The sequence below is a fragment of the Psittacula echo genome, assembly GCF_963264785.1.
Source record: "Psittacula echo genome assembly, chromosome: 3".
NCBI lineage: Eukaryota > Metazoa > Chordata > Aves > Psittaciformes > Psittacidae > Psittacula > Psittacula echo.
Genome location: NC_137736.1, coordinates 74,619,335 through 74,632,947, shown reverse-complemented (window position 1 = coordinate 74,632,947; position 13,613 = coordinate 74,619,335). Strand labels below are relative to the sequence as shown.

Sequence of the window (13,613 nt, the reverse complement as noted above, 5' to 3'; positions counted from 1 at the left end):
GCTTGGCCTTAATGGTGCATGGGATTCCTTTGAGTGTGGATGTGGGGAAGTTGGATAAGCTTAAAAAAAAGCAAATTATCTTGCAGGTAGTTATATCCTTTTTTTTTAGTGGTGTTAAACCATAACAGAAGTTATTAGCTGCATTCAGGGGTGTCTGGAAAAACCATCAACATGGCTTCATTACCTCTTAAACTGCAAACTTATATACAAAATTGACTTTATAGATATAATAATTTCAATACGAAGTTAAACTTCAAATTGTTCTTACAGCAGGCTTCTGCCAGTTAGCTCAAATAGAAGTCTTTGCAGTTATTGTAGTAACATCTGTCTCTGGTCTCACATCTTAGAGGTTTTTTTGATGTAATATTCTGATTTCCTTAAAAATATTAAAATGAGCTTGTTTCAAAGAGAGAGAAAGGTGAAATGAGATGGAAAAGAAAACTGCAATGGATTTATAGCAGTTACATTAAATAAATATAACTGTGCAAATATGTCTTAGCTCTCTGCACTTGCAAGTGTGATGTGAAAGTAGCTGCAGTTCTCATTTTAACATATTGTGATGCACCCAGTCTGATACCTGTCTTTCCACACTGGGATTCAGGAACTGCACTTCCTACTCCTTTGCCAAATAGATGTGATCCAGTGGATGCTTCAGAAAACACGCCGGTCTTGACGCTAAATAGGGCCCAAGAACAGCTTTTCAAAGTCCTCAATGACAGCTCTTCACAGTAGTCTATTTTCTTTAAAAATGAGAGGAAGAAACAACAACAATGAAAAAGACACTGTTCTATTCTAAAAGAGGCAAAGAAGCCCTCCTCAGTCTCTTATGTGTGTAAATCCAGTTTGAGATTTCTGCCTCCAAAGCCCGGTTCTAAATTGTCACTGCTGTCAGTTTGTGGTTAATCACCACATGGTAAATAAAAGTAAATGAAGATTTCAGTGTTTTCCTCTGGCCAGCCAGAGCCTCCTTCCAGATGAATGACTCCTGCCCTTACTCGATTCAAGCTGTCTACTCTGAGAACAGGTGTGAAGTATCACAGTGACTTCAGCACCACATTCCTTCCCAGCACAGCACCTGGCCTTTGAACACCACAGGACTGCGTCTACTGATAGCAAATGCTGCCTGTGGTTTAGGACCTGCTTCTCAAAAACTTGCCTACTTTTTTTCTTTTTTCCTTCTTCAGGGAGAATATATAAATTATTCTGGCCTAAATCAGTTTTATCTGGATTCTAGCAAGGCTAGAAATGGTTATTAATTTCCCTCCTTGTCTTCTGGTCCACCTTGCGCTTCCCTGTATTAAAAGTCAGCAAACTTTTAATACATTTAAAAGATTGATATAGATTATAGGCATGGCAAAGAATTTTCATACAAAATGTTAGATGGTAAATCTCCTGAACTATTGAACTAGATATTTAATAGCCTCTCCTGGTGTGTAAGGAAAAACAGAACAATCTTTATATTTTAAAACAATTGCTGCACTGGGTCCTATAGTTTGTATTTTGTTAATATCATTTTCATGAAAGCTTTAAATGTTTCTCAGAAGAAATTCTGGTGACTCATGAATGTTTCATGGGACATTATGCGTTTTTATGAACATATGATGTAACATTCATCATTCTGAAATTCAGATAGCCATGAAATGCTACATGCCTCTTTTTGGTCATGGATATTCATGACAGTACTACTGCTGTAAGCATTTAAATGCCCATTTATAAATATTCTAGAATGTCGCCCTTCTGATGCCATGTCACATTTTGCTTACATTTTATGAGCACTTCACTTGTGTATTTTCCACTTGATAATGAAAGTCAAACCTTCAGATATTGTTACTGGTGTATATATATATATATATATAAATTATATGTAGAACTATCTCATTGCTTTGTTTTTATTCCTAGCATTTTCTTTCTTGGTTATTGCTATGAGTTCAATAAATTCTTCGAGGGAATCTTGGGAATTTCAGGTTTCATATTTATAATCAAGGATACATTATCAGCATAAAGTACCAGATGCAACAGATTCTAGATTCTGGAAAGCAGTAAAGACTGCAAAATGCATGTGTTAATATCTGATTTAATTGTTCTCATGTGAAAGTGTTATGTTTTGCCTAGTTGCAGGATTATCTGTATAGAATCAATGGCAGGATCAAGTCTCTCTTTTAGATATACTCAAGTGTTAGTAAATGACCTTCTGCAGTGAAGAAACTGTAAGTTTAGCATTTAAATGTTGCACCTGCATCCCCTGAAGTTGTTCATAAAGTTCTCACTGATTTCAGTGTTGCAGAATAAGGTCTTATACACCTTTATCAATGCATATAAATCAGCTTTGAGTAGATGACAGCTCATATAAATCTATGTTAACTTTAATTTGTACAGTAACTTTGTACATCCATGTTAAAAAATGCATTAACTTCTTCATTGGTTTAGGTTCCCATTGTGATAATGGCATTTGATGTATAAATATCAGCCTACAGGTTTTTTTCCTATTTGCCCGCACTTGATCTAACCTGTCCAACCCAGCCTGTGATAGATGTTCATGTTTCTTCCCCATCCTCATGTCCCTCATTTTAGCACACGACAATGCAGTTTGCATTGTCTGCATGCTCCACCATGGGGAGTGGTTAAGGAGGGAACCTCAGTGGATTCTTCTCCTGGGTGCCCTTGTTTCCTCACAGCAGATTGACCCATAAGGGGAAAGAAGTCATGGAGTCTAGTCAGGAGGTGGGGAAGAAGATTGCAGTGAATTGTCTTCAAGTCTTGCAGTAATCTGAGAAATGGAGGGATTAAAGAGGAGATGGGGACCCTCATTTTTACTAACAAACATTGAGATTGCACTGGCTTTTAACAAATGTAGTAGGCTCCAAAAGATTTCATAATGTCGTGATATTTACAGGTGTAGGACATTCTAGAAAGGTATCGATATCCATGAACAGCTAAATCATTTCACCTGTAGATGATTTTACCCAAGACATATAAGTAAAGGATGTGAATCACCTATTTTGAAATTTGCAATTACACAATTATCTGACTTCTATTTCTTAACTTTAAATGCAATGTGTATACGTTCAAAATGAGTTAAAAAAATGAGAATGATTTTCAACAGATCTCATCACACTGCAGCTTTTGTTGTTCCTAACGGGAGATGAAATTGGTTTCCTCATTGTGACTGTTGAGTGTTTCTAAAGGTCAAAGATATAAGGGAATTTTAAAATTAGTTATTCAGGCTCACTAAAAAGTAATTGCAATGCAGTGGTAGCCTTATGCATACGATTAATTCACTCTTGAATATAAATACAAATGTAATGTCAAAAAATAGGGGAAAACATCATCTGCTCTAAGTATTCTCCTTACAGCAATGTTTTCTCAATCAGGAAGTTAAATTGAGTTCTTTTTGTTTTGTAAGGTTAGTTACTGCTAGAAGAATGTCTCTGAAAACCTAAAATAAAATACTTGGAAAATATGAAAGTATAGAAACCAGAGAGATTAATTTCACTTGAATTTCCTTGAGATAAATCACAGCTTTCACTGATTGATAGCATTGTAAAATACTACTTCTTTTTTTTTTAAAAAAAAAAAAAAAGAAAAAGAGAAAGAAAATCATGCCTTTGCAAGGATCCTGCAAAAAGATGAAGGTTCACAAAACTTTTTTTCATGAATGACTTTATGAACAAAGAGAAGCAGAAATAGGGAAGTGGAAAAAAAAAAAAAAAAAAAAAAACACAAAACACACAAACCCAAAGTCAGCAAAACTGCGATTGATGTATGTCATGAATGTTAAGTATCTGTACCTAAAGAACTCCCAAAGAACCTGTCTAAAAAGTCAGCTTACCTAAATTCCAATATCCTTCTTACCATCAGCCTTATTGGGACTAGGAAGTTCAAAGACGTGATATTAATTTAGGTAACTAAAGCCCACGTAGGGTGTAGATGCATGCAAATCTTTACAATAAATGGTAAATCAATAGATTTTGTACATCTAAATTCTCAAAGCTCTTTGCAAATCAATGCCCACAAGCAGGAGAACAAGGCTGTAATAGGGAATTGCCTGTATGTTTTGGATGGTGTTTGTCAATGATGGATTAAATCAGTATGCCACCCTGATCAATCTTTTCCAGAAAGGCTGATAAGGCTGATCTAAAATCAGACATATATCCCTGTCCACAACCTCTAAAGTGTTCTGTGCAGCTGTGCTGTTTTTTTGCAGGTAGGAGTGAGACTGCATGTCCGATATATCAGATGCTCCATAGTATGGCATTCAGATCTCAAGTTCTGCTAAAAAAGAAAGCAGATTATATGGTAATTAAATGAAATTTCCTTTTGGTCTTTTTGGTCTTAAAGCTCATGCATATCTTTTTTGTTTTGGGAATTGTACAACAAACTGTTTCTAGCTTTGCATCTTGTCTTACAGTCAGATGTTGGTTTTGCTTAAATTACAGATGGAAAAGAAAACGCAGGGGAATTTATCATGCTAGAAATTATCATAAAGCATCAACTCCAACATAACACAACTTTTTTTTTATCTAATAATTGCCAGTAGATGGTTGTGAATATATTTTGTTGAAGGTAGGTATTACATCATGTCATACTCCAATATTAGCCCAATCCTGATGCACTGACTTACGGCGACTAGTCATCACTTTGGAATTAGGCTAGCTCCTAGGTTCAATTGCATAATGACACGAGATTACCTATGCTAAAATGGAGTGAGGAAGTCAGCTTTCAATTGACAAGGTAGTGTGAGAGCTAGCAAGACCCTGCTTTTAATCTAAGAGCAGTACCTACCATTTAGTAAAAAAATCTAGTAATGCATTGTGTCCTTTCACTTTGTAACTGAGTTGTCTTATCACAGCCAAAACATTTTAAAGCGATTCAGACTTCATTTGCAGAGTCTGTTATTATCTATCTTTCATCCTTAATTTACAAATAATATTTAAAAATGAAAGCTATCTCAAGTGTTATCCATTGACTGGAAACCTACCATTTAAGCCTATATAGCGTGTAATGGTTTGAAATAGCAATCTTCTCTCCGTCTTTTCAGTAGATCAGTGTGCTTTAGAACTTATCTTTTCCAGCTACCTCATAAGCAGAATGGAATGGGCTTCCTGAGACCATCTGGGTAATAGATGAGAACTGCAGAAAGAAGTGTTTGCAACATAAGATGTAGTCAGGACATATTCTGTCATATAAATGAATCACCACTTAAAATTAGGAAAAGTTATTTCCAGAGTTAATACTTCTCATGACAGCCTATTTTGGCAGCAAAAAAAAAAATCACAAGATATATATTTTAAAACACTGTGCAGCTCTGTCTTATATAGATTCTCCTCTCCCACCCTAGTACTTGAGTGCCTTCCAGAAGCACATTAAGCAATATGACTAATGTCTGTCTCATCTTCGTTCTTTTACTTTGAGCTGAAATATTACATTATTTTTCAAAAGCTACCTGCAAGTTGATGAAATATCATCTTTGCAATGAACATAAAATCTTTACATTACTGTGAAAACCATGGGAAAATTCAGCCTTTGCAGAAGCTAGTACAATTTCTCCTGATCTAACTGGACAAGTGCCCAGTTATGCTGGGACACAGTTTCTGTACATAAGATTACATAAAATAAGATGCAAATCAGATTTCTGTCTTGATGTATGGAGGATTAAAAAAGCAAGTAATTCTTCAGAGCAGCATTTGTTTTGCTGGACAGGAGCTGAAGAATTTTTCTAATTAGTACAACAGGAGATCTCTTTCTTTCTGGAACTAAAGAGGTATTCAATTTTGTAGTTGTTGCTACTTTATTATCCTGACTCTGCATAGTGTTACTGATGCAGATAACTCTCTTAAACTGTCTTTTGTATCAAAGCATGTAGAAGACTAACAGTCTAACTTTTTAATGGCATAATAACTTACTCTAAGCAATAGCTCTCAAAAGAGTAGAGACCTATGAGAAGACTAAATACTGAATAAATGTAATGCTATTTAGAGGATATTAACTTTCCTACAGAATGCATATGTATGGTGTCACATTTGGATGAAATTTTAAGCTTGTGGAGTTACTGATAATGTTTGTATTGCAGTATAAATAAAGATTGCAACCAGCATGACCACATTATGTTACATGCTGTAAAGCACAGAATAAATATCTACCCCTCCCTGAAAAGTTTGGTTGCCTTCCAGCAAACTATGAGATTGCTAAACGACATCCCCGCACAAAGAAATAGTAGGCTAACAATCATCTCAGACAAGAGCATCTGTCAGCAAGCTCAGTTGTGCTTTGCTGTGATTGACTTATGCAGTGGCATCATCTTTTAAGATAAATAGTGGGATTCCCAGTATAGCTATGGATTGGGAGGATCCAGCATGCGAATTGCTTACAGCAGCCCCCCAGCATTCAGGGAGTTATGGAAGAGAAAATGAGGGTCCTGGATTTGCTTTTTTTGTGATCGTCTTTCCCAGTTGTCATTCAGTTGCACTGTTCTGAAAGCCTGGCTTAAACTTTAAAACAAATTTTAGTTTAAGCCTCAAGTTCTCTGCCATCTTTTTGCCTTTCAGATTGTGTGACTAGAGAGCTAGATGTATTCAGCAGTACAGTTAGTGTGCTCTATTTCTTAGACCAAGAAATGCTGAATATATAAAATAGTAATCAGGATGGTTCAGACATCAAGGATAATGCCAGGTCAGGGTTAGTGTGAAAAACAGTTTTGTTTTGCTTTTCTCTTAAATGGCTTTGTTAGAACTAGTGGATAATTTGGAAAAACAGCAGAAAAGACTGTGTTGGGTACCCTAAGTTATTCTGTTTGGCAACAAAGAAGAGCATGGGTTTCCTTTTCATTGTGTGTTTTGTTGTGGTGATTTTGGGGTGTTGGTGTTTTGGGGGGTTTTTTGCTTCTCTCCTTATATAAAGTATTTGGCAAAAGCATGTTCTTTTCCAGCTGGAATTTGTTGCCTGTGAAGAACTGTGGTTTTAGTGACAGTTTAGATATTGATACATTTATTAGAATATATTTTGCCTTTAATAAATGCTTTGATGTAGTGAGTACATTCTCAATGTTCTGTGTATACATTTTCATCATAAGCCCTTTGCAGTTATCTGGGAGATCAAAGACTGAAGCTCTGCACAATTCCTGCCAAAAAGATGAGGCTCTTTTCTTACTGAGTCCTTGTAGACTGGTCCATAGTGTTCAGTGGATTCTGCTTTCAGCTGTTCACAGTTGCAAATCCTCAAATTTAGTGTAGATTTTTTCTTGCACTGTCTTAATTGCCATCATGTCTTCAGCATTGCAGTGGGTTTTTTTTCATTTTTATGAGTCGCTGCAGCCACAGCAGGGCCCTATTTTTTGAAGAGTATTCACATTATAACACTAGCCAAGACTGTAAGAAGTCAGCATATCCCTGCGGTTAGCACACACAGATGTATCTATGGGCAATGACCACGTATTTTAGAATCTGGTATCCCAGAGCTGGCTGTGAAGATGACTGCTGCATCAGTGTGAATCATTTAATTGCAGCAAATATACATGTTTTGCCAAAGGTGTTGCCATCTCTGCCTTGCTGTCTGCAATGCCCCATTTACAGGCCACAGCAGCCAATGAACTTTCTCCTAAAAGAGATTTAAGAAGGTTGACAAGCGGAAGATGGGGTCTTCTAAAAACCAGGACAAGCTATGCCTACTCTTGGCAGATGTGTTTAAAGAACTACTGTACATGCTCAGTGAATTTCTTGGGAAAACCTAAGCACCATATGGCAGTTCAAGGATCTTATCAGAAGAGATAACATATTTCCACTGTATCTCATGGGCTTGGTTTCCAGTATGAATAAAATCCACAAGCTGAAATTCAGAAATAGGTTATAGTTTTGGCCTCAGTAGATAAAATGCACAGAAACAGTAAAGTCTGATATCCTTTCAAAAAATTTTAAGGTCTTCTGTTCAAAAACCAGCAACTAGCAGAAACTGGAATTAGAAGGCTGGCTGTGACATGACTAATGGAGGGTTCTAGTACTGTTCTTCAGCAGAGTAGCAAATTATTGAAAATACTAGCAATTTCTTAGTATTGCCTAAACACATAATCCTTTTAAGAGGGACCCTGTTCATTTTCACTCCGGTCTCATTCAAATTCTCTTCAAGATTATCTGCAAGTAAGTTTTCAGATTTATTTCAATTCTATATTGTATATTGTTCTATAATGTAAAAAATTCAGCAAAATTGAATATATCATTATCTAGCTAGTCTGAAATCCTTAAATTTTGAATTAAATCATCATATTAATGACTTCACTTTTAGCTTAGAAGATATAGTATGGAGGATATTGCAAGGGACAGAGATCGCCACATTCAAAAAGTCCATGAAGAAGAAGTGGAACTACCTTCATGAAGTTCTTTTATGTGGATTTTTTCATGTTCCCTGTTACAGGTTCTGCATCTTTCTGCTTGGGGAATTCAGGTTATAATCTATTTTTCTTTATATCTAAATTAAGCCTTTTCCTATCCAAGTAGATGAATTTCACTAGTAAAGTGCTGTGGTAGCAACACGTTTAGACAAACTTGACTAATGGTCACAGGAGTGCAATCAAAAACCCCTTTGTTCCTTACTACTATATCCGTTAACGCTTCCTTGTTTCCCCTGCAGAATTTTTCCGAGAACTTCTGGAGAATGCAGAAAGATCCTTAAATGACATGTTTGTCCGGACATATGGCATGCTGTACATGCAGAACTCAGAGGTGTTCCAGGACCTTTTCACGGAGCTGAAGCGGTATTACACAGGAGGCAACGTGAACTTGGAGGAAATGCTGAATGATTTCTGGGCTCGGCTGCTGGAGCGGATGTTCCAGCTCATAAACCCCCAGTACCATTTCACTGAGGACTACTTGGAGTGTGTAAGCAAGTACACAGACCAGCTGAAGCCATTTGGAGATGTACCCAGGAAGCTGAAGGTTCAAGTGACTAGAGCGTTCATTGCTGCACGGACCTTTGTTCAGGGACTGACAGTAGGAAGAGAGGTTGCGAACAGAGTATCCAAGGTAATCTGAAATCAGGGGGTGAGGCGTTAAGCTTGAATTTGTCTCAAACTTGCTAGACAATTGAAATGTGACTGTGCAACTTCATTTTTAATATGAGTGGTGGGTGTTTGATTGGTTGGTTTTTATGTTTACTGATACACCCATCCTAAGTTTATAAATAGGGGCAACAGTTGTTTTTAATTCCTTCTGGAGATATTAAGGCAATACTGACTGGAAAGCGTTTCTCTCTGCTTAGGACACAATGGAATACCAATATACATCAATGTTATAGCGTGATATTGATTGTCATTAGTAATTCAAAACTGGCTACATATATAAAAGATTATGATTATGATCAGAATTTAGATGTTTCAAGCAAATTTATGCTGCTGTTCATTAGGGCAATACAGCTCTCCCAGCATTCATTCATCCTGCAGCTGGGTGATGGATTTTGTTAGAAATGTCTAGTCGTGGTTTTGATGAGAAAATAGACAGTGACACCTCTGAAGCTTGAGCTTTCCCAAAGGATGGTTTGACTCACATTTATTTTAGTTTTGATTATTTATCTATGCAAATATTTGCAATAATTGTTATCTTTGAGGGCTTCACATAATTAAAGCTATGTAAGAAAAAACCACACAGAGAAATAATCCATCTGGGTACCAGAAATGTGCCTGAATTACTTTCTCTTATACAATGGTTCAAATTCAGGTTTATTTTTATGAATTGCTCTTCCAGCTAGATACTTGTTCTGTGATCTGGCTATTTCACAATCCTCGTAGTATATTTGGACCTTAACTGTATTCTGAATTCTGAAATGCTGTAGTGAGATCCACTATCAAATGCCCAAAGACATTTGAACAATAAGTGCATGAATGATTTTGACATTTGCTCCATGCAGTACTTGCATTTACAGCCTAAGCCATTCATCTTCCTCCCGAGGACTGCTTCACTTGCTTCCTTTGAATCACAGAGAGAAGGTGAGGTAGAGGTAGAGGTAAATTTTCAGTAGACTGAAAATTCAAGCTCTCAACAAGATGAGGCTTCTAAATTTTTCTTATCCTGTATGATGTGATATTTCGCAATTACAAATTCAGAAGCCATGAAGACAGAGAGGTAGTCATCAAATGAGAGCCTGATTTTTATGTCTAGGTGACTGGATAGGAAGAGAGGGTCATTTTGCGCTTGGAACTCAGTGAATGAAATACATGAATTACTCAGCTAGAACCAAGGTCTCTTCCTCCCAAGTGCTTCCTGGACTGTAGGGTTGTCTTCCCTTTTCTTCTGACACTGTCAATTCTTGCAGTCCTTTCCAAACAGTGGCAGGGCATTGGCATGAAGTCCCAGTCTACATAGTCTGATAGATATGGGGAAGATACAGCTTTTTAGCCTCCAAGTTGCAGAACTCATAGATCTGCAATCCCAGATTTCCTCTGAAGAGAAATGATGTTCCCGTGGGCCAGGTTTTAAGAGAAAGTGCTGAGCTCTGATGTCATTATTGTCAGTAGGCATGAGGTCTTGCTGCATCAAATGGATCAGACTGTATGGAGTAAGCTATGTAATTTGTAGAACAGATGTGTAATTTGTGAATCCCAAACAGATTAAGGGTTTAAGGTTTGAATTGTCTGCTGAGATGTTACTTTCCTTGTGCCTGTACATGACTACAGAATGTGCAGGTGTCTCCTCTCTCACATATCCAGGAAATGTTTTCATCTTGCCTGCTGGGGTTTGGGCACATAAGCCCTTTCAAAAATAGGGTGTGTCACAAGATCTGTAAATGATCCTATGATCCAGTAATGAGAACTACTAGCCCTGTAATAATGTAGAGAGCCTTTTTGTTGTGTTACTACAAAAAGTGTAGTCATAGGCAGACCAGAATAAATGACAAATGTAGAAAATTACATCCTTTCCTTTAAACATCATTAAAAAAACCCTGCAGCCATTCCTTAGAATTTATATGTAAGTTTAGAAGCAGAAAAGAGGCGTGTAAATAATTTTAGTTGCTGTTTTGGAAGTCATCCGGATTCAGCATGGATTTCATTTTCATTATACTCTAATATTGAAAGATTCTGTGATAAGAATGCCACATCTAGGAAAGTCAAGATAAAGGAAAAAAAAGAAAATGAAAAGAGCTGTTGCAGTTCTTTTACAGAAATCTTTGTCCGTTGACTGCACTGGCTGGGAACAGGGGGAGATCTCCTAGATCCAACATCACAAGATAAAATGATTCTTTGCTTTGTATTTGCAGACCCATTATCTCACTGAACTGTCACTGCCAAGTGCCACTCACATAGAAAAATGTTGAGTCTACGCTTTCAACTCTGAGAAAGTTTTATTACTGAGAAGGTTGTAATAACATCTCCTTTGGGCCTTTATTTTCTCAGCCTTTTGTAGCACATTTCTGTAAAGCAGTTGGTGGGCCACACACTCAGAAGTATTTGTTCCCTATCTAATGTCAGGGACACATAATTTCTAAAGATTTCAGAAAGGGTGAAATGTGGGTACTAACTGAAAATGAGGCAGTCGAATTCCTTCCAAAGGAGCAATATCCCCCTCTCTTTCCAACTAATTACGCACTCAAGCACACGCAAAATAAGCAACACATGTCACAAACATTTTCCACGTGCAATAGTAGTTTGCAATTTGCTTAGATCAGTGAAATTATCATTTAGATAAGTCCCATTTAGATAAATAGGGAGGGAGGGTTGTTAGGACATCTTGGGTTTGTAATTTTTGCTAATATTATATTTCAGTTGTAAGTAGTCATAGTTCCATTCAATCTATCTGAAGTTGTGCAGTCTTAGTTGAACAGTGTTTTCAGGATCTCAAAGTTCAACTGCATTTTTTAATTTTCAGAGACTGTAAAGTCGTTTTATTTCTCAGACCACTGCATTAAAACTTTGTCAGTCTGTGTTGCTAAGGGCTTGTTAAATCTCCAGTCAATGCAGTGTATTTATTTCCACTGTTTTGAGTAGACCTCAGCTCACTAAATTCTATATATGCTTTGTAAAGATGTATATGCATATGAGCAAAAAAGGAATTGCAGTATTTCTCACAGTGAAAAAATGAAACCTATTCATTCATCAATATATAAGAATCATAGACTATCTCAGGTTGGAAGAGACCCATAAGGATCGTCAATCCAACTCTCTGCTTCTTGCAAAACTATCTAAAACTAAACCATATGACTAAAGAGCATTGTCCAGATGCTTCTTGAACTCTGACAGGCTTGGTGCTGTTACCACTTCTCTGGGGAGTCTGTTCCAGTGACCAACCACCTCCTCAGTTAAAAACCTTTTCCTAATGTCCATTCTGAACTTCCTCTGATGGAACTTCAATAGATAATATTCAATATATAACGTAAAAACTGTCATTTAGGCACACCAAACATTTATTTAGTTGTTTGGGTTTTTTTCCTCAAAGTTCATTAATTTAAAGGTTAGTACGGGAGCAGAGTTCTCAGTATACTTTCTTAAGCTATAGCTAGTAGCTGTTTATAGACTTTCTGAGCCACAGTCTCAGAAATAATTGGTAAAATTTTCTGCTGCTAATTTGTCAGATCCTAAAACCCTGTAGAATGGGCTTTTCTCGTTTGTGACCATTTGGTGGCAAAAAAAAAAGTGCTATCCTTCTCCTGTATGCTATCTTCTAGCATATTCAAATTCAGTATTTTTAAATGTATTTTGTTTTTCTCAAAAAAAAAACCAAACAAACCCTCCTGACCAGCTGTGATTTAGTATTTAATGCTAAACTGAACAAACTACTGAAAATATTTCTGAAGTTGCTGCCAGCTGTGATTGCCAATAATATGATAGAAAAGACGTGCATATTTTTCATTTTCATGTTCATCTGAGCTCTGGATAGTTTACAAGAAAATAATGCTAAGTTATTCTTTCTAATTCTAAACAAAACATTCTCAGTGGTCAGAATACTCTCTTTCTCCTTGAACTGAACAGTCATTGAGTTGTGGAAAATGTAGCAGAAAAAAAAAATGGAGAGGAAAATTTTAAAAAGGGAGGGTTTATGTCTTTTGAGGAGCTTATTATTCCTGAAATACTTATCGCAAATATATTCATAACTGAATTAAGACAATTATAAAGCTGCTTGTACTGGAGAATCTTTTTCATTAAATAAGGAAAGGTATAAGTAAAAGTTCCAGACCAAACACAGAATGTAGAAAATAGAACTAATTTCCAAAAAAAAGGATTAAGACTGAAACTGAGGATAGCATTCCACCTAAGGAAGATTTTTCCTGGAAACATTTTCTTTCCATATACTTTTCATTGCAAGTTATAGAAACCAGGAGGGGGAAAAAATTTTTTTTAAAAAAAAAAGCACACAAAAAACCCCTTTTTTTTATGTTTCTTGAGCATATTTTCCCAAGCCTGACTTACGCCAATTTCATGTTTTAACCAGGGTAAACTCACATTAAGAACATAGAAGTTTAGTAGAAAGAAAAAACAAATAATGACTTATGGACACATTCCTGTGTAACCTCATCTAGGTGTTCCTGCTCCGGCAGGGGGATTGGACTAGATGATCTTTTGAGGTCCCTTCCAATCTCTAACATACTGTGATACTGTGACTGGTCAATCCTATCCAAAAGCACAGTCATTAGCCAGC

The 13,613-nt window shown here is 36.6% G+C and overlaps 1 protein-coding gene across 1 annotated transcript in view; it reads left to right on the top strand.

Annotated features, from left to right (window-relative positions):
- The window catches only part of GPC6 (glypican 6), a gene marked incomplete at both ends in the record, with an annotated part of 729,163 nt that overhangs the window by 410,888 nt on the left and 304,662 nt on the right, over positions 1 to 13,613 (top strand). Inside the window, 1 exon segment of the mRNA XM_080613544.1 lies at positions 8,620 to 9,011. Within this exon segment, the coding sequence (XP_080469670.1) occupies positions 8,620 to 9,011 (392 nt within the window).